At 37.8% G+C, this 27,295-nt stretch overlaps 1 protein-coding gene across 1 annotated transcript in view; it reads right to left on the minus strand.

Annotated features, from left to right (window-relative positions):
- Positions 1–27,295, minus strand: part of LOC133660498 (IgGFc-binding protein-like) — a 58,975-nt gene that overhangs the window by 135 nt on the left and 31,545 nt on the right. The window contains exons 15-24 of the mRNA XM_062064036.1: positions 25,971–26,101; positions 22,394–22,563; positions 21,962–22,176; positions 21,701–21,895; positions 12,678–12,863; positions 11,341–11,756; positions 5,523–5,641; positions 5,031–5,227; positions 4,791–4,929; positions 2,485–2,667 (exon numbers count right to left, since the gene is read on the minus strand). Of these exons, the coding sequence (XP_061920020.1) occupies positions 2,485–2,667; positions 4,791–4,929; positions 5,031–5,227; positions 5,523–5,641; positions 11,341–11,756; positions 12,678–12,863; positions 21,701–21,895; positions 21,962–22,176; positions 22,394–22,563; positions 25,971–26,101 (1,951 nt within the window). The remainder of the gene's footprint in view (positions 1–2,484; positions 2,668–4,790; positions 4,930–5,030; positions 5,228–5,522; positions 5,642–11,340; positions 11,757–12,677; positions 12,864–21,700; positions 21,896–21,961; positions 22,177–22,393; positions 22,564–25,970; positions 26,102–27,295) is intronic.

Below are 27,295 nucleotides of genomic sequence, written 5' to 3' on the forward strand. Positions count from 1 at the left end.
TGTGACCAGACTAGGTCTAAGACTAGATGTGACCAATCTAAGTCTAAGACTAGATGTAACCAATCTAAATCCAAGGCTAGATGTGACCAATCTAAGTCTAAGACTAGATGTGACCAATCTAAGTCTAAGACTATATGTGACCAATCTAAGTCTAAGACTACATGTGACCAATCTAAGTCTAAGACTAGATGTGACCAATCTAAGTCTTAGACTAGATGTAACCAATCTAAATCCAAGGCTAGATGTGACCAATCTAAGTCTAAGACTAGATGTGACCAATCTAAGTCTAAAACTAGATGTGACCAATGTAAGTCTAGGACTTGATCTGACCAATCTAAATCTAAGACTAGATGTGACCAATCTAAGTCTAAGACTAGATCTGACCAGTCTAAGACTAGATGTGACCAATCTAAGTCTATGATTAGATGTGACCAATCTAAGTCTAGGACTAGATGTAACCAATCTAAGTCCAAGACTAGATGTGACCTATTTAAGTCTAAGACAAAATGTGACCAATTTAAGCCTAAACTAGATGTGAGCTATCTAAGTCTAAGACTAGATGTGACCAATCCAAGTCTAAAACTAGATGTGACCAATCTAAGTCTAAGACAAAATGTGACCAATCTAAGTCTAAGATTAGATGTGACCAATCTAAGTCTTAAACTAGATGTGACGAATTTAAGTCTAGGACTAGATCTGACCAATCTAAGTCTAAGACTAGATGTGACCAATCTAAGTCTAAAACTAGATGTGACCAATGTAAGTCTAGGACTAGATCTGACCAATCTAAGTCTAAGACTAGATGTGACCAATCTAAGTCTAAGACTAGATCTGACCAATCTAAGTCTAAGACTAAATGTGACCAATCTAAGTCTATGATTAGATGTGACCAATGTAAGTCTAGGACTGGATCTGACCAATCTAAGTCTAAGACTAGATGTGACCAATCTAAGTCTAAGACTAGATCTGACCAATCTAAGTCTAAGACTAGATGTGACCAATCTAAGTCTCAGACTAGATGTAACCAATCTAAGTCCAAGACTAGATGTGACCAATTTAAGTCTAAGACAAAATGTGACCAATTTAAGCCTAAACTAGATGTGACCAATCTAAGTCTAAGACTAGATGTGACCAATCCAAGTCTAAAACTAGATGTGACCAATCTAAGTCTAAGACAAAATGTGACCAATCTAAGTCTAAGACTAGATGTGACCAATCTAAGTCTAAGACTAGATGTGACCAATCTAAGTCTAAGACTAGATGTGACCAATCTCAGTATAAAACTAGATGTGACCAATCTCAGTCTAAGACTAGATGTGACCAATCCAAGTGTAAGACTAGATGTGACCAATCTAAGTCTAAGACTAGATGTGACCAATCTAAGTCTAAGACTAGATGTGAACAATATAAGTCTAGGACTAGCTGTGACCAATCTAAGTCTAAGACAAAATGTGACCAATCTAAGTCTAAGACTAGATGTGACCAACCCAAGTCTAAGACTAGATCTGACCAATCTCAGTATAAAACTAGATGTGACCAATCTAAGTCTAAGACTAGATGTGACCAATCTAAGTCTAAGACTAGATGTGACCAATTTAAGCCTAAAACTAGATGTGACCAATCTAAGTCTAAGACTAGATGTGACCAATCCAAATTTAATACTAGATGGGACTAATCTAAGTCTAAGACTAGATGTGACCAATCCAAATTTAATACTAGATGGGACTAATCTAAGTCTAAGACTAGATAAATGATAAATGGGTTATACTTGTATAGCGCTTTTCTACCTTCAAGGTACTCAAAGCGCTTTGACAGTATTTCCACATTCACCCATTCACACACACATTCACACACTGATGGAGGGAGCTGCCATGCAAGGCGCTAACTAGCAGCCATCAGGAGCAAGGGTGAAGTGTCTTGCCCAAGGACACAACGGACGTGACTAGGAAGGTAGAAGGTGGGAATTGAACCCCAGTAACCAGCAACACTCCGATTGCTGGCACAGCCACTCTACCAACTTCGCCACGCCGTCCCCAATGTGATGTGACCAATCTAAGTCTAAGACTAGATTTGACCAATCTAAGTCTAAGACTAGATCTGACCAATCTAAGTCTAAGACTATATCTGACCAATCTCAGTATAAAACTAGATGTGACCAATCTAAGTCTAAGACTAGATGTGACCAATCCAAGTTTAAGACTAGATGTGACCAATCTAAGTCTAAGACTAGATGTGACCAATCTAAGTTTAAGACTAGATGTGACCAATCTAAGTCTAAGACTAGATGTGACCAATCTAAATCCATGGTCATGAAGTCTACTTGGATGAGAGACAAAAGGTCTTCTAAGAAAAACTAAACAGTTCAGTTGCAGGTGGATTGAATACTCTGAGGATCCTTCATAGAGTACTTTGTACGTCGGACTGCAAATGGAAGTGAATACTGCAAAGGTGACTCGCAATGCAGACTTGGGGTGTGTGACAGACCTGTGGTGTTGACAAGGACGTAGGTACATGTTCCCTGGAAGGAGTAGCTCCAGCCGTCAAAGGTGGTGTAGTGCGGATCTCCAAAGGCCCAGCACAAAACGCTGCTTTCAGGAACACAAACCCCTTGGCCTTCTGATACTTCACAGACCTCCTTGGTCCGGCAAGAAACCTCCGCACACGGATCTGGAACAAGCAAAGGTCATCACAGCAATGAAGTAAACTGTGTGGGGTAAGAAGTACTCGATCCCCCCAAAACATATCAACGTTAATGCGAGACCTTTCACCGTAAATTCGAGCTTTTTTGTTGCAGGTGATTTGCATACTTGAACTCCTCCACTTGGGGCAAGATCTCTTCCCCAACCCGGGGATGGCACTCCACCCTTTTCTGAGTGAGAACCATGGACTCGGACTTGGAGGTGCTGATTCTCATCCCAGTCGCTTCACACTCGGCTGCGAACCGATCCAGTGAGAGCTGAAGATCCTGGCCAGATGAAGCCATCAGGACCACATCATCTGCAATAAGCAGAGACCTAATCCTGCAGCCCAACTGGTTCCCCTCAATGCACTGTCTGCGCCTAGAAATGCTGTCCATAAAAGTTATGAACAGAATCGGTGACAAAGGGCAGCCTTGGCGGAGTCCAACCCTCACTGGAAACGTGTCCGACTTACTGCCGGCAATGCGGACCGAGCTCTGACACTGACAATACAGGGAGTGGACCGCCACAATCAGACAGTCCGAATCCCCATACTCTCTGAGCACTCCCCACAGGACTTCCCGAGGCCGGCCGGACGTGCCCTAAACACCTCCCTAGGGAGGTGTTCGGGTGGCATCCTAACCAGATGACTGAACCACCTCACCTGGCTCCTCTCCATGGGAAGGAGCAGCGGCTTTACTTAGAGTTCTTCCCGGATGACAGAGCTTCTCACCCTATCTCTAAGGGAGAGCCCCGCCACCCGGCAGAGGAAACTAATTTCGGCCGTTTCTACCTGTGGTCTTGTCTTTTCGGGTCATAACCCAAAGCTCATGACCATAGGTGAGGATGGGGAACGTACATCGACCGGTAAATTGAGAGCTTTGCCTTCCGGCTCAGATTCTTCTTCTCTACAACAAATCGATACAGCGTCCACATTACTGAAGACGGCGCACCGATCCGCCTGTCGATCTCACGATCCACTCTTCCCTCACTCGTGGACAAGACTCCGAGGTAGTTGAACTCCTCCACTTGGGGCAAGATCTCTTCCCCAACCCGGGGATGGCACTCCACCCTTTTCTGAGTGAGAACCATGGACTCGGACTTGGAGGTGCCGATTCTCATCCCAGTCGCTTCACACTAGGCTGCGAACCGATCCAGTGAGAGCTGAAGATCCTGGCCAGATGAAGCCATCAGGACCACATCATCTGCAATAAGCAGAGACCAAATCCTGCAGCCAAACCGGATCCCCTCAACGCACTGTCTGCGCCTAGAAATGCTGTCCATAAAAGTTATGAATAGAATCGGTGACAAAGGGCAGCCTTGGTGGAGTCCAACCCTCACTGGAAACGTGTCCGACTTACTGCCGGCAATGCGGACCGAGCTCTGACACTGATCATACAGGGAGTGGACCGCCACAATCAGACAGTCCGATTCCCCATACTCTCTGAGCACTCCCCACAGGACTTCCCGAGGCCGGCCGGACGTGCCCTAAACACCTGGGTGGCATCCTAACCAGATGACTGAACCACCTCACCTGGCTCCTCTCCATGTGAAGGAGCAGCGGCTTTACTTAGAGTTCTTCCCGGATGACAGAGCTTCTCACCGTATCTCTAAGGGAGAGCCACGCCACCCGGCGGAGGAAACTCGTTTCGGCCGCTTGTACCCGTGATCATGTCGTTTCGGTCATAACCCAAAGCTCATGACCATAGGTGAGGATGGGAACGTAGATCGACCAGGAAATTGAGAGCTTTGCCTTCCGGCTCAGCTCCTTCTTCACCACAATGGATCGATACAGCGTCCGCATCACTGAAGACACCGCACCGCTTCAAAAAGTTTGTTCCAAAAACGTATTCCAGCGTCTGAAACAGAAGCACGATGTATTCTATACAACTCTTTACGAATCAAACAAGAACAAAACACCAAACAAAAGCCTGCTAAAAACCAACTTGCTGTGTCGGAATCACTGAAACAAGTACGAGGAGAAAAACCATGACTGAAGAAGACACTTTCTAGCAGGTGGCAAAGATGGTCGGTACGCGTGCTGTCGTTGAGTCCACAGGCAACTGGGACTGACTCCATCCCCTCAAACGGAGGATCAGGTTGAGGACCGACCTGTGGGGAAGCAGCCCAGGGTTCCGTCCTTGATGGCGCACTCCTCCTCCTCCCGGCACCCTGCTGGCCTGCAGGTCAGCTGTCCAGACTGGCACACGCATCGCTCGGAACAGTCCTCCGTGAGGACCGAGGTCTCCGACTGCAAGGAGAATACACCGTCTCAACGCTCATCGCGACCATAACTCCGACCCGGGACGTCCTTAGGACCGGGTGTGGTCCTTGGCGCGGCAGAGACCTTACCATGTAATAATGTCCGTCTGCCCAGCAGCCGCACTTGTCCACCGGCACGCAGCGCTCGCCGTCGGACAGGAGGCCGGCGTCGCACTGGCAACCCTCCTGGCACACGGGGCAGGGATCGGACCTCTCCAGAGAGACGCAGGTGGACGAGCAGGAGGATGAGCACAGCTCATAGTGACTTCCTGCCGGACAGGTGAGCGCTGCCAAGACAAACACACCTCACACGACATCTCATTTCACACTTCAAAGAATGCTACATATATACTTATACACGCACTTCCTGTTTTGCCTTGAACCGGAAGTAAAACCAATACCAAAACCAATATTACAATATAACTACAACTATTTTTTACTTACCAAAGCGTCCATTGTGTGATGTCTGTAAGAGTGTTTGCATGCATGTTTCTACCTGCTATCGTAATGTCATCAAGCTAGCGTCATCGTGCTAACACCGGAGACGTGAGCGTACTCAATGGAAGAAAAGCTCTGACTTACGACAGAAAGTGTCGCTCCTCCATTTGCTGACGTCGGCAGCAGCGAGTTGACAAGCGCTGACATAGTTCTGTACGTGAGCACACGCCGCGTCTGGGTGGCGTCCCGCAGCCGACACCTCCCTGAAGGCGACAGCACATATTGGTTGTCTAGTCCCCCAGTCACTAAGTCAGGAGCCAGTCTTCTTTTCAGTTCAATAAAATTGGTGGGGGTTTTTTGTTTTGTTTTTGGGGTTTTTTTGAGTTGCGAATGTTTTTTTTTATTTAAAAAATAACTTGAGAATTACTTGCGAATAAAGTTTTCAATTGCAGTTAATAGTTTTTTACTTGCAAATTATTTATTTGAAAAAAAAAATATTTTTTTACTAGCAGAATATTTTTACAAATGAAGAAAATATTGTTGTTTTTTTAACTTGCGAATCAAAAAAAAATAAAAATCAAAAAAAAAATAAAATAAAATAAAAAAAACGTGCGAATCATTTGTTTTACTTCAAGAAAATTGCTTTTATGCTCGGAAATATTTTTTTCAATTGCAGAAAAATAGTTTTATTTGACTAGCAAATAATTTTTTAATTCAAGAAAATTGTTGGGGGGTTTTTTTACCCTGCAAATTGTTTTTTATTTTAAGGAAATTGTTTTTTTTAATTTGCCAGTAATTTTTTTAGTTCAAGAAAAACTTTTTTTTTTTTTTTCACTTGTAAATTGTTGAATTCAAGAAAAAAAAATGTTGTTTGTTTCGATTCGTTATTTAATTGGAAAAAAAAAAGTTTTTTTTGCCAATCATTTTAATTGAAGGGGATTGTTTTGTTTTTTTTACTTTTAATTTTTATTTTACTTCCAGAAAACAGTTTTTTTTTATGGTCCCAAATGTATTTAATAAAAACAAATAATTTTTTTAATTGATGAAAATAGTTTTTTTGCTTACAGAAAATAGTTGATTTACCTAAAATCTTTGGCAGTGATGAAAAACATTTTTGTGTTTTTGTGGAGTTTTGACAGTTATTTTACTCCACAGTTTTCTAACAGGAGCAATAGAGAAGAAGAGTAATAAGGCATAGATGCTAACAGCTAGCATGCTAGCACCTGAAAGACAGCGATACATGCTAATAGTTCTAAACAGTTCTGTAATCATTTTACTTAGGACCGTCTAAGTTTGGAAAATGATGCAAATAGCTCAAATGCTAACAGTTAGCATGCTAGCACCTGAAAGAGTGATATGTGCTAAAAGTTCTAAACAGTTATATAGTCATTTTACTTAAGACCATCTAAGTTTGGAAAATGATGCAAAGAGCTCAAATGCTAACAGTTAGCATGCTAGCACCTGAAAGACAGCGATATGTGCTAAAAGTTCTAAACAGTTCTGTAGTCATTTTACATGAGACCGTCTAAGTTTGGAAAATGATGCAAATAGCTCAAATGCTAACAGTTAGCATGCTAGCACCTGAAAGAGTGATATGTGCTAAAAGTTCTAAACAGTTCTATAGTCATTTTACTTAAGACCATCTAAGTTTGGAAAATGATGCAAAGAGCTCAAATGCTAACAGTTAGCATGCTAGCACCTGAAAGACAGCGATATGTGCTAATAGTTCTAAACAGTTCTGTAATCATTTTACTTAGGACCGTCTAAGTTTGGAAAATGATGAAAATAGCTCAAATGCTAACCGTTAGCATGCTAGCACCTGAAAGAGTGATATATGCTAAAAGTTCTAAACAGTTATATAGTCATTTTACTTAAGACCATCTAAGTTTGGAAAATGATGCAAAGAGCTCAAATGCTAACAGTTAGCAAGCTAGCACCTGAAAGACAGCGATACGTGCTAATAGTTCTAAACAGTTCTGTAGTCATTTTACATGAGACCGTCTAAGTTTGGAAAATGATGCAAATAGCTCAAATGCTAACAGTTAGCATGCTAGCACCTGAAAGAGTGATATGTGCTAAAAGTTCTAAACAGTTATATAGTCATTTTACTTAAGACCATCTAAGTTTGGAAAATGATGCAAAGAGCTCAAATGCTAACAGTTAGCATGCTAGCACCTGAAAGAGTGATATGTGCTAAAAGTTCTAAACAGTTATATAGTCACTTTACTTAAGACAATCTAAGTTTGGAAAATGATGCAAAGAGCTCAAATGCTAACAGTTAGCATGCTAGCACCTGAAAGAGTGATATGTGCTAAAAGTTCTAAACAGTTATATAGTCATTTTACTTAAGACCATCTAAGTTTGGAAAATGATGCAAAGAGCTCAAATGCTAACAGTTAGCATGCTAGCACCTGAAAGACAGCGATATGTGCTAAAAGTTCTAAACAGTTCTGTAGTCATTTTACATGAGACCGTCTAAGTTTGGAAAATGATGCAAATAGCTCAAATGCTAACAGTTAGCATGCTAGCACCTGAAAGAGTGATATGTGCTAAAAGTTCTAAACAGTTATATAGTCATTTTACTTAAGACCATCTAAGTTTGGAAAATGATGCAAAGAGCTCAAATGCTAACAGTTAGCATGCTAGCACCTGAAAGACAGCGATATGTGCTAAAAGTTCTAAACAGTTCTGTAGTCATTTTACATGAGACCGTCTAAGTTTGGAAAATGATGCAAATAGCTCAAATGCTAACAGTTAGCATGCTAGCACCTGAAAGAGTGATATGTGCTAAAAGTTCTAAACAGTTATATAGTCATTTTACTTAAGACCATCTAAGTTTGGAAAATGATGCAAAGAGCTCAAATGCTAACAGTTAGCATGCTAGCACCTGAAAGACAGCGATATGTGCTAAAAGTTCTAAACAGTTCTGTAGTCATTTTACATGAGACCGTCTAAGTTTGGAAAATGATGCAAATAGCTCAAATGCTAACAGTTAGCATGCTAGCACCTGAAAGAGTGATATGTGCTAAAAGTTCTAAACAGTTATATAGTCATTTTACTTAAGACCATCTAAGTTTGGAAAATGATGCAAAGAGCTCAAATGCTAACAGTTAGCATGCTAGCACCTGAAAGACAGCGATATGTGCTAAAAGTTCTAAACAGTTCTGTAGTCATTTTACATGAGACCGTCTAAGTTTGGGAAATGATGCAAATAGCTCAAATGCTAACAGTTAGCATGCTAGCACCTGAAAGAGTGATATGTGCTAAAAGTTCTAAACAGTTCTATAGTCATTTTACTTAAGACCATCTAAGTTTGGAAAATGATGCAAAGAGCTCAAATGCTAACAGTTAGCATGCTAGCACCTGAAAGACAGCGATATGTGCTAATAGTTCTAAACAGTTCTGTAATCATTTTACTTAGGACCGTCTAAGTTTGGAAAATGATGCAAATAGCTCAAATGCTAACAGTTAGCATGCTAGCACCTGAAAGAGTGATATGTGCTAAAAGTTCTAAACAGTTCTATAGTCAGTTTACTTAAGACCATATAAGTTTGGAAAATGATGCAAAGAGCTCAAATGCTAACAGTTAGCATGCTAGCACCTGAAAGACAGCGATATGTGCTAAAAGTTCTAAACAGTTCTGTAGTCATTTTACATGAGACCGTCTAAGTTTGGAAAATGATGCAAATAGCTCAAATGCTAACAGTTAGCATGCTAGCACCTGAAAGAGTGATATGTGCTAAAAGTTCTAAACAGTTCTATAGTCATTTTACTTAAGACCATCTAAGTTTGGAAAATGATGCAAAGAGCTCAAATGCTAACAGTTAGCATGCTAGCACCTGAAAGACAGCGATATGTGCTAATAGTTCTAAACAGTTCTGTAATCATTTTACTTAGGACCGTCTAAGTTTGGAAAATGATGCAAATAGCTCAAATGCTAACAGTTAGCATGCTAGCACCTGAAAGAGTGATATGTGCTAAAAGTTCTAAACAGTTCTATAGTCATTTTACTTAAGACCATCTAAGTTTGGAAAATGATGCAAAGAGCTCAAATGCTAACAGTTAGCATGCTAGCACCTGAAAGACAGCGATATGTGCTAATAGTTCTAAACAGTTCTGTAATCATTTTACTTAGGACCGTCTAAGTTTGGAAAATGATGAAAATAGCTCAAATGCTAACAGTTAGCATGTTAGCACCTGAAAGACAGCGATATGTGCTAAAAGTTCTAAACAGTTATATAGTCATTTTACTTAAGACCATCTAAGTTTGGAAAATGATGCAAAGAGCTCAAATGCTAACAGTTAGCAAGCTAGCACCTGAAAGACAGCGATATGTGCTAATAGTTCTAAACAGTTATATAGTCATTTTACATGAGACCGTCTAAGTTTGGAAAATGATGCAAATAGCTCAAATGCTAACAGTTAGCATGCTAGCACCTGAAAGAGTGATATGTGCTAAAAGTTCTAAACAGTTATATAGTCATTTTACTTAAGACCATCTAAGTTTGGAAAATGATGCAAAGAGCTCAAATGCTAACAGTTAGCAAGCTAGCACCTGAAAGACAGCGATATGTGCTAAAAGTTCTAAACAGTTATATAGTCATTTTACATGAGACCGTCTAAGTTTGGAAAATGATGCAAATAGCTCAAATGCTAACAGTTAGCATGCTAGCACCTGAAAGAGTGATATGTGCTAAAAGTTCTAAACAGTTATATAGTCATTTTACTTAAGACCATCTAAGTTTGGAAAATGATGCAAAGAGCTCAAATGCTAACAGTTAGCGTGCTAGCACCTGAAAGAGTGATATGTGCTAAAAGTTCTAAACAGTTATATAGTCATTTTACTTAAGACCATCTAAGTTTGGAAAATGATGCAAAGAGCTCAAATGCTAACAGTTAGCATGCTAGCACCTGAAAGAGTGATATGTGCTAAAAGTTCTAAACAGTTCTATAGTCAGTTTACTTAAGACCATCTAAGTTTGGAAAATGATGCAAAGAGCTCAAATGCTAACAGTTAGCATGCTAGCACCTGAAAGAGTGATATGTGCTAAAAGTTCTAAACAGTTATATAGTCATTTTACTTAAGACCATCTAAGTTTGGAAAATGATGCAAATAGCTCAAATGCTAACAGTTAGCATGCTAGCACCTGAAAGACAGCGATATGTGCTAAAAGTTCTAAACAGTTCTGTAGTCATTTTACATGAGACCGTCTAAGTTTGGAAAATGATGCAAATAGCTCAAATGCTAACAGTTAGCATGCTAGCACCTGAAAGAGTGATATGTGCTAAAAGTTCTAAACAGTTATATAGTCATTTTACTTAAGACCATCTAAGTTTGGAAAATGATGCAAAGAGCTCAAATGCTAACAGTTAGCATGCTAGCACCTGAAAGAGTGATATGTGCTAAAAGTTCTAAACAGTTATATAGTCATTTTACTTAAGACCATCTAAGTTTGGAAAATGATGCAAAGAGCTCAAATGCTAACAGTTAGCATGCTAGCACCTGAAAGACAGCGATATGTGCTAAAAGTTCTAAACAGTTCTGTAGTCATTTTACATGAGACCCTCTAAGTTTGGAAAATGATGCAAAGAGCTCAAATGCTAACAGTTAGCATGCTAGCACCTGAAAGAGTGATATGTGCTAAAAGTTCTAAACAGTTATATAGTCATTTTACTTAAGACCATCTAAGTTTGGAAAATGATGCAAAGAGCTCAAATGCTACCAGTTAGCATGCTAGCACCTGAAAGACAGCGATATGTGCTAAAAGTTCTAAACAGTTCTGTAGTCATTTTACATAAGACCGTCTAAGTTTGGAAAATGATGCAAATAGCTCAAATGCTAACAGTTAGCAATTGACAAGATGGTAAACCGAGGTTCTACTGTGTTCTAGTTTCTGGGGACCTCCATTGGAGACGTTGAGATGGTTTCAGGGCAGAAGGTGGAGTTTGGAGATGTTCCTACCTGACGCAGGTATCAAAGTGGGCTGTCGGCGCTATGGAGGCGTGACATCCTGCCAAAGGTCCCAGCCGGTCCTTGATGACGCCACAGGCGTCTTCAGCCTCCGGGGTCTTGGGTCCAGCCGTGTCGGGACAGGGCGTGTCTCCGCAGCCGGTCCCGCAGGCCACGCCTTCCTTCTCCGCCACCAACGCTGAGATGTTTGACGGCGGCTCGTCCGACGCGAGACCGTCGAAGTTCCCGCAGAGACCGGCTGGTAGACCCCCGTAGGTGGACGGGATCTGGAGGATGACGCCTGCCGCGCAGTTGAAGACCAGCTTGAGGTGGAAGTCCGTCTGCACCACCACGTTGATGCCGCTCTGATAAGCTAGCACTTGTCCGTCCGCTAGCCAGGCGGGAAGTGGGACTCTGACGTCGTCCACCTGACTCACACAAACACAGTTAGCCTGCTACCACCCAGAAAGAAATTGCAATAGCAGTTCTGTAGTGGTTTTATATTATGCGCATATGCTAACAGTTAGCATGCAACCACCTAAGGCAGGGGTCGGCAACCCAAAATGTTGAAAGAGCCATATTGGACCAAAAATACAAAAACAAATCTGTCTGGAGCCGCAAAAAATTAAAAGCCATATTACATGTGTCATGAGATATAAATGTAATTAAGAGGACTTAAAGGAAACTAAATGAGCTCAAATATAGCTACAAATGAGGCATATGCAATATGTACATATAGCTAGCCTAAATAGCATGTTAGCATCGATTAGCTTGCAGTCACGCAGTGACCAAATATGTCTGATTAGCACTCCACACAAGTCAATAACATCAACAAAACTCACCTTTGTGCACTCATGCCCAACGTTAAAAGTGTGGTGGACAAAATGAGATAGAAAAAGTGGCATAAAACACGTCCTAGAAAGTCGGAGAAAGTTATACATGGAAACAAACTATACGGCGAGTTCAAGGACCGCCAAAATTAGTAGGACAAAACGGCGCTCGCCAAATACTCGAATCAGTGAAGCATGTTTAATATAAACAGTGTGATTTATAACAATTAGCGAGGTTTATGTCATGTTTGTCCTCCCACAGAAAACATTCTGAAACAAAAAAATTTATATTTTTCCCCTCATCTTTTTCCATTCTTCATACATTTTTGAAAAATCTCCAGAGAGCCACTAGGGCGGCGCTAAAGAGCCGCATGCGGCTCTAGAGCCGCGGGTTGCCGACCCCCGACCTAAGGGGATACCTCTAAGTACCGAAAGTGCTATGGCAGTTTTATGGTGAGTTCATACCAAAAATGTTGCTAACGCTCACATGCTAACAGTTAGCATGCTAGCAAGAAGTACCTTGATGGCCCACACGACGCCAGCCTCCATGGTGAGCTGCATGTCGTAGACTTGGAGCTCCACAGTTCGAGAGACTCCGGCACCTTTGGTGCTGTGCTGCTGGACCAGGACGGAATACGCCGGCACACCTTTTCCCTCCTCCACCTCGGACATCGTCAACACGCAGTCTCCCGAGACAGGATAAGTCTGCCAGACACATTGACTCTACCACATTGGTCGTGTACAACTGGGATGATGACAATTATTGCACACTTCAATAAAACCCTTTTTTTTGTGGACGATTGGTGAAAAACATGCTTTGGTTTATTCAGCCATTTTGTGCCCGGCAGCACATGCATTGTTTTTTCATTCTTATCATTGTAGCGACCTGACTTTTTTCAAGTTGACTTCTTTGAAATGGTGACACCACAGGGCTAGTGACAGGTGTGCGTGTTTAGTGGAGGGTCGTCCCCACACCGATAGTTTGCTATTTCCATACTTTTCAAAATAAGTAGCGACGCAACCCGAGTGAGGATCTAGAAAAGGTATCTTACGCTCCTGGGATTTGTAGTCCTCGATAGCAGTGATCAGCTAGCATGTTAGCGTGCTCCCGAGACAGAGTCCGGTGCAACTCCCATTTTGATGTTTTTCTCCGCAAAGTTTGCCGCCTGTACCGGGTCCTCGAATCTGGGAGTCTGGCCGTTGGATTAAGTGATCCGCAACGTCGCCAAGAGGAGTCCAAACTTCACGTCGGGACATGAAAGGCGGCTTGTTTTCGAGCTAAGGCCAGAGTAAAGTCCGGAAAAAAATCGAAATCCTCTTACCCATACAAGATAGCGGTGAAGCCTCACCCACCCCTCGTAGATTCTAGTTCCGGACTTGAAATAAACTCACTGGCAACTGGCCAAAGCCAGTAGAAACACTACCCGAGTGAGGATCCAGAAAAGGTATCTTATGCTCCTGGGATCTGTAGTCCTTGACAGCAGTGATCAGCTAGCATGTTAGCGTGCCCTCGAGACAGAGTCCGGTGCAACTCCTATTTCGATATTTTTCCCCGCAAAGTCTGCCGCCTGTACCGGGTCCTCGAATCTGGGAGTCTGGCCGTTGGATCAAGTGATCCACAACGTCGCCAAGAGAAGGAGTCCAAACTTCACGTCGGGTCATGAAAGGCGGCTGGTTTCCAAGTTACGGCCGGAGTAAAGTCCGGAAAAAATCGAAATCCTCTTACCCGTATAAGATAGCGGTGAAGCCTCACCCGCCCCTCGTGGATTCTAGTTCCGGACTTGAAATAAATTCACTGGTACAACGAGGAGTTTGGCCAACTTTAGGCCTAGCATGCAGGGTGGGTGCTTGTCGTCAAGCTGTAGCACATCTGGCAACAACACTGTCCGAGTGAGGCGGAGAAAAGTCAACAAGGCTTTGACAAACTCAAATAGTAGTCATGTTAGCCAAAGCGAGCCCAGAACAAAGCCAGTAGCAACACTACCCGAGTGAGGATCCAGAAAAGGTATCTTATGCTCCTGGGATTTGTAGTCCTTGATAGCAGTGATCAGCTAGCATGTTAGCGTGCCCTCGAGACAGAGTCCGGTGCAACTCCTATTTTGATATTTTTCTCCGCAAAGTCTGCCGCCTGTACCGGGTCCTCGAATCTGGGAGTCTGGCCGTTGGATCAAGTGATCCACAACGTCGCCAAGAGAAGGAGTCCAAACTTCACGTCGGGACATGAAAGGCAGCTGGTTTCCAAGTTACGGCCGGAGTAAAGTCCGGAAAAAATGTAAATCCTTTTACCCGTATAAGATAGCGGTGAAGCATCACCCGCCCCTCGTGGATTCTAGTTCCGGACTTGAAATAAATTCACTGGTACAACGAGGAGTTTGGCCAACTTTAGGCCTAGCATGCAGGGTGGGTGCTTGTCGTCAAGCTGTAGCACATCTGGCAACAACACTGTCCGAGTCAAAGTCAACAAGACTTTGACAAACTCAAATAGTAGTCATGTTAGCCAAAACGAGCCCAGAACAAAGCCAGTAGCAACACTACCCCAGTGAGGATCCAGAAAAGGTATCTTATGCTCCTGGGATTTGTAGTCCTTGACAGCAGTGATCAGCTAGCATTTTAGCGTGCCCTCGAGACAGAGTCCGGTGCAACTTCACGTCGGGACATGATTGTAGTCAAGTCGTTTTACCCATAGAGGACAGCGGAGAAGCCTCACCCGCCCGTTACAACAAGGAGGTTGGCCATCCTTAGGCCCAAGGCGCGCAGGGTCCGGTTGGACACGGTCCAACTCAGTGGGGCGAGGGCCCTCCCAGCCTACCACTCGGATATTTTTCCAGCAGATCGTCGCATTCCTTTAGCAAGTTAGCTTGTTGACGCGAGCACGGATGTCCGTTAGTTGGTTAGCATTAGCATTGGCAGCGAGCTCCAGGCCCGCTATGGGACGAGAGAATGCTTTTGAATGGTTCCGGGACCGCCGCTATCTCTCCTCTGACGACGGGTGTTAAGGATGTCCACTCGCATTTCGTCCATCGTCCGACTTACAAAATGGCCGAGTCGACAACCGACCCCTCCGTGGTGTCTGGATCCGGAGACGCGCGAGGTTTGGTGCGGCCTGGCTGGTCAAATTTTCCTCGGCCAGACTTCGTGGAATTTACAGGCGCAATAATACAAAAAGAAGCTTTGCACGACATGTTGGTCAAATAAATGTTCAAACTGGTGGGCGGAGTTAACCAAAGTGCCAAACGTCACATTTCCATGGAGCCACCGCAAAGTCCGCTATACATTGCCCGTGCTCAAGCAGGCGATACATGCTAGTAGTTATTAGCATTAGCAATTTTTAATGTGGCGATACATGCTAGTAGTTATTAGCATTAGCACTTTTTAATGTGGCGATACATGCTAGTAGTTATTAGCATTAGCACTTTTTAATGTGGCGATACATGCTAGTAGTTATTAGCATTAGCACTTTTTAATGTGGCGATACATGCTAGTAGTTATTAGCATTAGCACTTTTTAATGTGGCAATACATGCTATTAGTTATTAGCATTAGCAATTTTTAATAGGGCGATACATGCTACTAGTTATTAGCATTAACAATTATTAATGTGGAGATACATGCTACTAGTTACTAGCATTAACAATGTTTAATGTGGCGATACATGCTACTAGTTACTAGCATTAATGATGTTAAATGTGGTGATACATGCTACTAGTTACTAGCATTAACGATGTTTAATGTGGCGATACATGCTACTAGTCACTAGCATTAACGATGTTTAATGTGGCGATACATGCCACTAGTTACTAGCATTAACAATGTTTAATGTGGCGATACATGCTACTAGTTACTAGCATTAACAATGTTTAATGTGGCAATACATGCTACTAGTTACTAGCATTAACAATGTTTAATGTGGCGATACATGCTACTAGTTACTAGCATTAAAATGTTTAATGTGGCGATACATGCTACTAGTTACTAGCATTAACAATGTTTAATGTGGCGATACATGCCACTAGTTACTAGCATTAACAATGTTTAATGTGGCGATACATGCTACTAGTTACTAGCATTAACAATGTTTAATGTGGCGATACATGCTACTAGTTACTAGCATTAAAATGTTTAATGTGGCGATACATGCTACTAGTTACTAGCATTAACGATGTTTAATGTGGCGATACATGCTACTAGTTACTAGCATTAACAATGTCTAATGTGGCGATACATACCACTAGTTACTAGCATTAACAATGTTTAATGTGGCGATACATGCTACTAGTTACTAGCATTAACGATGTTTAATGTGGCGATACATGCTACTAGTTACTAGCATTAACGATGTTTAATGTGGCGATACATGCTACTAGTCACTAGCATTAACGATGTTTAATGTGGCGATACATGCTACTAGTTACTAGCATTAACGATGTTTAATGTGGCGATACAAGCTACTAGTTACTAGCATTAATAATGTTTAATGTGGCCATATATGCTACTAGTTACTAGCATTAATGATGTTTAATGTGGCGATACATGCTACTAGTTACTAGCATTAACAATGTTTAATGTGGCGATACATGCCACTAGTTACTAGCATTAACGATGTTTAATGTGGCGATACATGCTACTAGTTACTAGCATTAATGATGTTTAATGTGGCGATACATGCTACTAGTTACTAGCATTAACGATGTTTAATGTGGCGATACATGCTACTAGTTACTAGCATTAACGATGTTTAATGTGGCCATACATGCTACTAGTTACTAGCAAAAATGATGTTTAATGTGGCGATACATGCTACTAGTTACTAGCATTAACAATGTTTAATGTGGCGATACATGCCACTAGTTACTAGCATTAACGATGTTTAATGTGGCCATACATGCTACTAGTTACTAGCAAAAATGATGTTTAATGTGGCGATACATGCTACTAGTTACTAGCATTAACAATGTTTAATGTGGCGATACATGCTACTAGTTACTAGCATTAACGATGTTTAATGTGGCGATACATGCTACTAGTCACTAGCATTAACGATGTTTAATGTGGCGATACATGCTACTAGTTACTAGCATTAACAATGTTTAATGTGGCGATACATGCTACTAGTTACTAGCATTAACAATGTCTAATGTGGCGATACATACCACTAGTTACTAGCATTAACAATGTTTAATGTGGCGATACATGCTACTAGTTACTAGCATTAACGATGTTTAATGTGGCGATACATGCTACTAGTTACTAGCATTAACGATGTTTAATGTGGCGATACATGCTACTAGTCACTAGCATTAACGATGTTTAATGTGGCGATACATGCTACTAGTTACTAGCATTAACGATGTTTAATGTGGCGATACAAGCTACTAGTTACTAGCATTAATAATGTTTAATGTGGCCATATATGCTACTAGTTACTAGCATTAATGATGTTTAATGTGGCGATACATGCTACTAGTTACTAGCATTAACAATGTTTAATGTGGCGATACATGCCACTAGTTACTAGCATTAACGATGTTTAATGTGGCGATACATGCTACTAGTTACTAGCATTAATGATGTTTAATGTGGCGATACATGCTACTAGTTACTAGCATTAACGATGTTTAATGTGGCGATACATGCTACTAGTTACTAGCATTAACGATGTTTAATGTGGCCATACATGCTACTAGTTACTAGCAAAAATGATGTTTAATGTGGCGATACATGCTACTAGTTACTAGCATTAACAATGTTTAATGTGGCGATACATGCCACTAGTTACTAGCATTAACAACAAAAAAAAGGTGATAAAACAAGTTTATTAGTAAAAAGGTTATAGAAGAAGTTTATTAGTAAAAAGGTGATAGAAGAAGTTTATTAGTAAAAAGGTGATAAAGGAAGTTTATTAGTAAAAAGGTGATAGAAGAAGTTTATTAGTAAAAAGGTGATAGAAGAAGTTTATTAGTAAAAATGTAATAAAACAAGTTTATTAGTAAAAAGGTGATAAAACAAGTTTATTAGTAAAAAGGTGATAGAAGAAGTTTATTAGTAAAAAGGTGATAAAAGAAGTTTATTAGTAAAAAGGTGATAAAACAAGTTTATTAGTAAAAAGGTGATAAAACAAGTTTATTAGTAAAAAGGTGATAGAAGAAGTTTATTAGTAAAAAGGTGATAAAAGAAGTTTATTAGTAAAAAGGTGATAAAACAAGTTTATTAGTAAAAAGGTGATAAAACAAGTTTATTAGTAAAAAGTTGATAGAACAAGTTTATTAGTAAAAAGGTGATAAAACAAGTTTATTAGTAAAAAGGTGATAGAACAAGTTTATTAGTAAAAAGGTGATAGAACAAGTTTATTAGTAAAAAGGTGATAAAACAAGTTTATTAGTAAAAAGGTGATAGAACAAGTTTATTAGTAAAAAGGTGATAAAACAAGTTTATTAGTAAAAAGGTGATAGAAGAAGTTTATTAGTAAAAAGGTGATAGAAGAAGTTTATTAGTAAAAAGGTGATGAAACAAGTTTATTAGTAAAAAGGTGATAGAAGAAGTTTATTAGTAAAAAGGTGATAGAAGAAGTTTATTAGTAAAAAGGTGATAAAACAAGTTTATTAGTAAAAAGGTGATAAAACAAGTTTATTAGTAAAAAGGTGATAAAACAAGTTTATTAGTAAAAAGGTGATAGAAGAAGTTTATTAGTAAAAAGGTGATGAAACAAGTTTATTAGTAAAAAGGTGATAGAAGAAGTTTATTAGTAAAAAGGTGATAGAAGAAGTTTATTAGTAAAAAGGTGATAAAACAAGTTTATTAGTAAAAAGGTGATAAAACAAGTTTATTAGTAAAAAGGTGATAGAACAAGTTTATTAGTAAAAAGGTGATAAAACAAGTTTATTAGTAAAAAGGTGATAGAAGAAGTTTATTAGTAAAAAGGTGATAAAACAAGTTTATTAGTAAAAAGGTGATAAAACAAGTTTATTAGTAAAAAGTTGATAGAACAAGTTTATTAGTAAAAAGGTGATAAAACAAGTTTATTAGTAAAAAGGTGATAGAACAAGTTTATTAGTAAAAAGGTGATAGAACAAGTTTATTAGTAAAAAGGTGATAAAACAAGTTTATTAGTAAAAAGGTGATAGAACAAGTTTATTAGTAAAAAGGTGATAAAACAAGTTTATTAGTAAAAAGGTGATAGAAGAAGTTTATTAGTAAAAAGGTGATAGAAGAAGTTTATTAGTAAAAAGGTGATAAAACAAGTTTATTAGTAAAAAGGTGATAAAACAAGTTTATTAGTAAAAAGGTGATAAAACAAGTTTATTAGTAAAAAGGTGATAGAAGAAGTTTATTAGTAAAAAGGTGATAGAAGAAGTTTATTAGTAAAAAGGTGATGAAACAAGTTTATTAGTAAAAAGGTGATTGAAGAAGTTTATTAGTAAAAAGGTGATAAAACAAGTTTATTAGTAAAAAGGTGATAAAACAAGTTTATTAGTAAAAAGGTGATAGAACAAGTTTATTAGTAAAAAGGTGATAGAAGAAGTTTATTAGTAAAAAGGTGATAAAACAAGTTTATTAGTAAAAAGGTGATAAAAGAAGTTTATTAGTAAAAAGGTGATAGAACAAGTTTATTAGTAAAAAGGTGATAAAACAAGTTTATTAGTAAAAAGGTGATAGAAGAAGTTTATTAGTAAAAAGGTGATAGAAGAAGTTTATTAGTAAAAAGGTGATAAAACAAGTTTATTAGTAAAAAGGTGATAGAAGAAGTTTATTAGTAAAAAGGTGATAAAACAAGTTTATTAGTAAAAAGGTGATAGAAGAAGTTTATTAGTAAAAAGGTGATAAAACAAGTTTATTAGTAAAAAGGTGATAAAAGAAGTTTATTAGTAAAAAGGTGATAAAACAAGTTTATTTGTAAAAAGGTGATAAAAGAAGTTTATTAGTAAAAAGGTGATAGAACAAGTTTATTAGTAAAAAGGTGATAGAACAAGTTTATTAGTAAAAAGGTGATAAAACAAGTTTATTAGTAAAAAGGTGATAGAACAAGTTTATTAGTAAAAAGGTGATAAAACAAGTTTATTAGTAAAAAGGTGATAGAAGAAGTTTATTAGTAAAAAGGTGATAGAAGAAGTTTATTAGTAAAAAGGTGATGAAACAAGTTTATTAGTAAAAAGGTGATAGAAGAAGTTTATTAGTAAAAAGGTGATAGAAGAAGTTTATTAGTAAAAAGGTGATAAAACAAGTTTATTAGTAAAAAGGTGATAAAACAAGTTTATTAGTAAAAAGGTGATAAAACAAGTTTATTAGTAAAAAGGTGATAGAAGAAGTTTATTAGTAAAAAGGTGATGAAACAAGTTTATTAGTAAAAAGGTGATAGAAGAAGTTTATTAGTAAAAAGGTGATAGAAGAAGTTTATTAGTAAAAAGGTGATAAAACAAGTTTATTAGTAAAAAGGTGATAAAACAAGTTTATTAGTAAAAAGGTGATAGAACAAGTTTATTAGTAAAAAGGTGATAAAACAAGTTTATTAGTAAAAAGGTGATAGAAGAAGTTTATTAGTAAAAAGGTGATAAAACAAGTTTATTAGTAAAAAGGTGATAAAACAAGTTTATTAGTAAAAAGTTGATAGAACAAGTTTATTAGTAAAAAGGTGATAAAACAAGTTTATTAGTAAAAAGGTGATAGAACAAGTTTATTAGTAAAAAGGTGATAGAACAAGTTTATTAGTAAAAAGGTGATAAAACAAGTTTATTAGTAAAAAGGTGATAGAACAAGTTTATTAGTAAAAAGGTGATAAAACAAGTTTATTAGTAAAAAGGTGATAGAAGAAGTTTATTAGTAAAAAGGTGATAGAAGAAGTTTATTAGTAAAAAGGTGATAAAACAAGTTTATTAGTAAAAAGGTGATAAAACAAGTTTATTAGTAAAAAGGTGATAAAACAAGTTTATTAGTAAAAAGGTGATAGAAGAAGTTTATTAGTAAAAAGGTGATAGAAGAAGTTTATTAGTAAAAAGGTGATGAAACAAGTTTATTAGTAAAAAGGTGATTGAAGAAGTTTATTAGTAAAAAGGTGATAAAACAAGTTTATTAGTAAAAAGGTGATAAAACAAGTTTATTAGTAAAAAGGTGATAAAACAAGTTTATTAGTAAAAAGGTGATAAAACAAGTTTATTAGTAAAAAGGTGATAAAACAAGTTTATTAGTAAAAAGGTGATAAAAGAAGTTTATTAGTAAAAAGGTGATAGAACAAGTTTATTAGTAAAAAGGTGATAAAACAAGTTTATTAGTAAAAAGGTGATAGAAGAAGTTTATTAGTAAAAAGGTGATAGAAGAAGTTTATTAGTAAAAAGGTGATAAAACAAGTTTATTAGTAAAAAGGTGATAGAAGAAGTTTATTAGTAAAAAGGTGATAAAACAAGTTTATTAGTAAAAAGGTGATAGAAGAAGTTTATTAGTAAAAAGGTGATAAAACAAGTTTATTAGTAAAAAGGTGATAAAAGAAGTTTATTAGTAAAAAGGTGATAGAAGAAGTTTATTAGTAAAAAGGTGATAAAAGAAGTACTCTACCTGTCCATCAAAGGATTGGACTGATGTCAGCCCGTAGACAAAACAGGAAGTGACGCTGGTGGGCGCACACGAGGCCTCGCCGTCCGCCACCACACATTCCTCGCCATGCGGGCAGCGGAAGTCCGAGTCACACATCACCTGCCCGCTGTCTCCGCACACGCAGCGAGTGTCACATGACATGTCGGGGTGGAACACCTGAGGGGGAGGAGGAGCGTGAGCGGCGGCGAGGTGTGGCGCGGGCGGGCGGGCGGGCGAGCGTACCTGTGCACGTGTGTAGTAGCGTCCCAGGTGGCGACAGCCGCACTCGGCCAGAGGAAGACAGCGGTCGTGACTCAGCAGGAAGCCCTGGTCGCACACGCAGCCCTCCAGGCAGGGGGAGTTGTCGTCACAACCCTCAGGGGGAGCCGGGCCGCTGCAGGTGAGCTGGCAGGGCGGCGCACACACCTGGTAGTGACTGTTGGCGCCACACGAGGGCGCTGCACACATGAGAGTCAAACTGTATATATATTTCAACAGTATATACAGTATATATATTTGAACAGTATATACACTATATATATTTCAACAGTATATACAGTATATATATTTGAACAGTATATACACTATATATATTTCAACAGTATTTACAGTATATATATTTCAACAGTATATATATTTGATGTTCAGGTGTGAGGAATGAAAAGGTTTTCTTACGACAAAACTCTGGCGTCCTCCATGTCTCCAAGATGGCGCCGGCCTCCTGACACGTAGCGCTGAAAGCTGATAGGCTGTTGCATAGGGCGGAGGCGTGGCCTTTGAAGGCGCACATATCGTAGACGCAGTCTGCCAGGAAGTGGGCGTGATCCAGTTTGTCGTGACATTGGCTGTGTGGACCAAACACTACACTTTATGAAGAATATTGCTAGGAGCTAGCATGCTACGGATTATTAGCATTAGCAATTTTTGACGTGGCGATACATGCTAACGATTATTAGCATTAGCAATTGTTAATGTGGCGATACATGCTAGCGATTATTAGCATTAACAATTTTTAATGTGGCGATACATGCTAGCGATTATTAGCATTAACAATTTTTAATGTGGCGATACATGCTAGTGATTATTAGCATTAGCAATTTTTAATGTGGCGATACATGCTAGTGATTATTAGCATTCATAATTTTTAATGTGACGATACATGCTATGGATTATTAGCATTAACAATTTTTAATGTGGCGATACATGCTAGTGATTATTAGCATTAACAATTTTTAATGTGGCGATACATGCTAGCGATTATTAGCATTAGCAATTTTTAATGTGGCGATACATGCTACGGATTATTAGCATTAACAATTTTTAATGTGGCGATACATGCTAGTGATTATTAGCATTAATGATTTTTAATGTGGCGATACATGCTAGCGATTATTAGCATTAGCAATTTTTAATGTGGCGATACATGCTAGCGATTATTAGCATTAGCATTTTTTAATGTGGCGATACATGCTAGTGATTATTAGCTTTAACAATTTTTAATGTGGCGATACAAGCTAGCGATTACTAGCATTAGCAATTTTTAATGTGGCGATACATGCTAGCGATTATTAGTATTAGCAATTTTTAATGTGGCGATACATGCTACGGATTATTAGCATTAACAATTTTTAATGTGGCGATACATGCTAGCGATTATTAGCATTAGCAATTTTTAATGTGGCGATACATGCTAGTGATTATTAGCATTAAGAATTTTTAATGTGGCGATACATGCCACTGATTATTAGCATTAGCAATTTTTAATGTGGCGATACATGCTAGCGATTATTAGCATTAGCAATTTTTAATGTGGCGATACATGCTAGTGATTATTAGCATTAGCAATTGTTAATGTGGCGATACATGCTATTGATTATTAGCATTAATAATTTTTAATGTGGCGATACATGCTAGCGATTATTAGCATTAATAATTTTTAATGTGGCGATACATGTTAGTGATTATTAGCATTCATAATTTTTAATGTGACGATACATGCTACGGATTATTAGCATTAACAATTTTTAATGTGGCGATACATGCTAGTGATTATTAGCATTCATAATTTTTAATGTGGCGATACATGCTAGCAATTATTAGCATTAGCCATTTTTAACGTGGCAATACATGCTAGTGATTATTAGCATTCATAATTTTTAATGTGACGATACATGCTACGGATTATTAGCATTAACCATTTTTAATGTGGCGATACATGCTAGCGATTATTAGCATTAACAATTTTTAATGTGGCGATACATGCTAGTGATTATTAGCATTAATGATTTTTAACGTGGCGATACATGCTAGCGATTATTAGCATTAGCAATTTTGAATGTGTCGATACATGCTAGCGATTATTAGCATTAGCATTTTTTAATGTGGCGATACATGATAGTGATTATTAGCTTTAACAATTTTTAATGTGGCGATACATGCTAGCGATTACTAGCATTAGCAATTTTTAATGTGGCGATACATGCTAGTGATTATTAGCATTCATAATTTTTAATGTGACGATACATGCTACGGATTATTAGCATTAACAATTTTTAATGTGGCGATACATGCTAGCGATTATTAGCATTAGCAATTTTTAATTTGGCGATGCATGCTAGTGATTATTAGCATTAGCAATTTTTAATGTGGCGATATATGCTAGTGATTATTAGCATTAGCAATTGTTAATGTGGCGATACATGCTATTGATTATTAGCATTAATAATTTTTAATGTGGCGATACATGCTAGCGATTATTAGCATTAGCAATTTTTAATGTGGCGATACATGCTAGTGATTATTAGCATTCATAATTTTTAATGTGACCATACATGCTACGGATTATTAGCATTAACAATTTTTAATGTGGCGATACATGCTAGTGATTATTAGCATTAGCAATTGTTAATGTGGCGATACATGCTATTGATTATTAGCATTAATAATTTTTAATGTGGCGATACATGCTAGCAATTATTAGCATTAGCAATTTTTAATGTGGCGATACATGCTAGTGATTATTAGCATTAGCAATTGTTAATGTGGCGATACATGCTATTGATTATTAGCATTAATAATTTTTAATGTGGCGATACATGCTAGCGATTATTAGCATTAGCAATTTTTAATGTGGCGATACATGCTAGTGATTATTAGCATTCATAATTTTTAATGTGACGATACATGCTACGGATTATTAGCATTAACAATTTTTAATGTGGCGATACATGCTACGGATTATTAGTATCAACAATTTTTAATGTGGCGATACATGCTAGCGATTACTAGCATTAGCAATTTTTAATGTGGCGATACATGCTAGTGATTATTAGCATTCATAATTTTTAATGTGAAGATACATGCTACGGATTATTAGCATTAACAATTTTTAATGTGGCGATACATGCTAGCGATTATTAGCATTAGCAATTTTTAATGTGGCGATACATGCTAGTGATTATTAGCATTAACAATTTTTAATGTGGCGATACATGCTACGGATTATTAGCATTAACAATTTTTATTGTGGCGATACATGCTAGTGATTATTAGCATTAATATTTTTTAACGTGGCGATACATGCTAGCAATTATTAGCATTAGCCATTTTTAATGTGGCAATACGTGCTAGTGATTATTAGCATTAATAATTTTTAATGTGGCGATACATGCTAGTGATTATTAGCATTAACAATTTTTTATGTGGCGATACATGCTAGCGATTATTAGCATTAACAATTTTTAACGTGGCGATACATGCTAAAATGCGCTAGCTTCATGCAAATATACACTGTATTTACCATTGACATGCTACTATTAGCATTAGCGTTTTTACTTGGCAATTTCAACACCTCCAAATGTGGTAGAGAAAACTCCACCTGAGATGAACGCTGCAACCAGCTGGTGTGTGTAGTAAGCACAACACTTACAGTACAAACACCTCGTGGGGCGCGACATAACACAACACATTCAACCTCTTGGTAATAGCTCAAACAGTGCTGCCACCTAATGTGCTGGAAGTGCCACCGCAGAACACAATATACCACAAGGTATCATAATCGGCTCATTTTGGACACGTATCGCCTATGAACACATGAACACACACAAAAGTGTGTGGTCATCGGTACTGTATCGGTCCAAATGTGAAAGGTTAGGTCTTTAAAGGTTAGTATGTTGACACAGTAGTTGGGTAGTGTTTGAGTGAAGTGTGGCGGAGAAGGAGAAGGAGAAGGAGAGGGAGCGGGACAAAGCACCTGAAGGGACCGGAGGTGTCGGCCATGATGCCACAGTAGCGCCCCTGCTGGTAGTGCAGTACCAGTGCAGGTTGGCAGTGGGGACACGTGCCCGCAGGACAGTCGCTGGTGCAGCCCGGGTCTCCTCCCGCCTGCACTCAAGTCAAATAAAACAAGCGCGCTTTAGTCGTCATGGCAACACCTGTCTGTCATTCCTCTTTGGCGTCGTCTGGAACCTTGATGAATTATTATTATTAATATTATTAGTAGCAGCATTATTTTTATTATTCAATTATAAATAAACAAACACACTTTTTATTATTATTATTATCAATATTATTATCATTACTATTATTAGTATTACCTTCATTATTATCATTATCCCCATTATTATTTTCATTATTATTTTCATTATTATTATTACTAATATTGTATTATCATTATGATTAGTAGCAGCATTAGTATTATTATTATTAATTTACGAATAAACAAACACACATTTCATTATTATTATTATTATTATTAATATTATTATTATCACTATTATTAATATTAAATTCATTATTATCATTATCGTAATTTTTATTTTCATTGGTATTTATATAAGTATTATTATTGGTAGTATTTTTTTAATTATCATTATTTTACATATATACATTTACTTTACAAAAGGGGTGTTCAAACTACATATATACATACATATATATATATATACATACATATATATATATATATATATATATATATATATATATATATATATATATATATATATATATATATATATATATATATATATATATATATATATATATATATATACATACACTCACATAAATGTGTGTGTATATGTGTGTATGTTTGTATTTACATACATACATATATGTATATATAAACATATACAGTATACATACATATACGTATATATACATATATACATACATATATACATATGTACATATACAGTGTATATACATATGTATATATATACATACATATACATATATATATACACATATAAATGTGTGTGTATATATGTGTGTATGTATATATGTATGTGTTTATGTATATATGTATATACATATACATACATACATATATGTACATATAAACATACATACATACATATATCACACAATAAATCATGTTTGGAGCGTTCACACAATAAATCATGTTTGGAGCGTTCACACAATAAACCATGTTTGGAGCGTTCACACAATAAATCATGTTTGGAACCATTCACACAATAAATCATGTTTGGAGCGTTCACACAATAAATTATGTGTGGAGCGTTCACACAATAAATCATGTTTGGAGCGTTCACACAATAAATCATGCTTGGAGCA

The sequence above is a fragment of the Entelurus aequoreus genome, linkage group LG11, assembly GCF_033978785.1.
Source record: "Entelurus aequoreus isolate RoL-2023_Sb linkage group LG11, RoL_Eaeq_v1.1, whole genome shotgun sequence".
Classification (NCBI taxonomy): Eukaryota; Metazoa; Chordata; class Actinopteri; order Syngnathiformes; family Syngnathidae; genus Entelurus; species Entelurus aequoreus.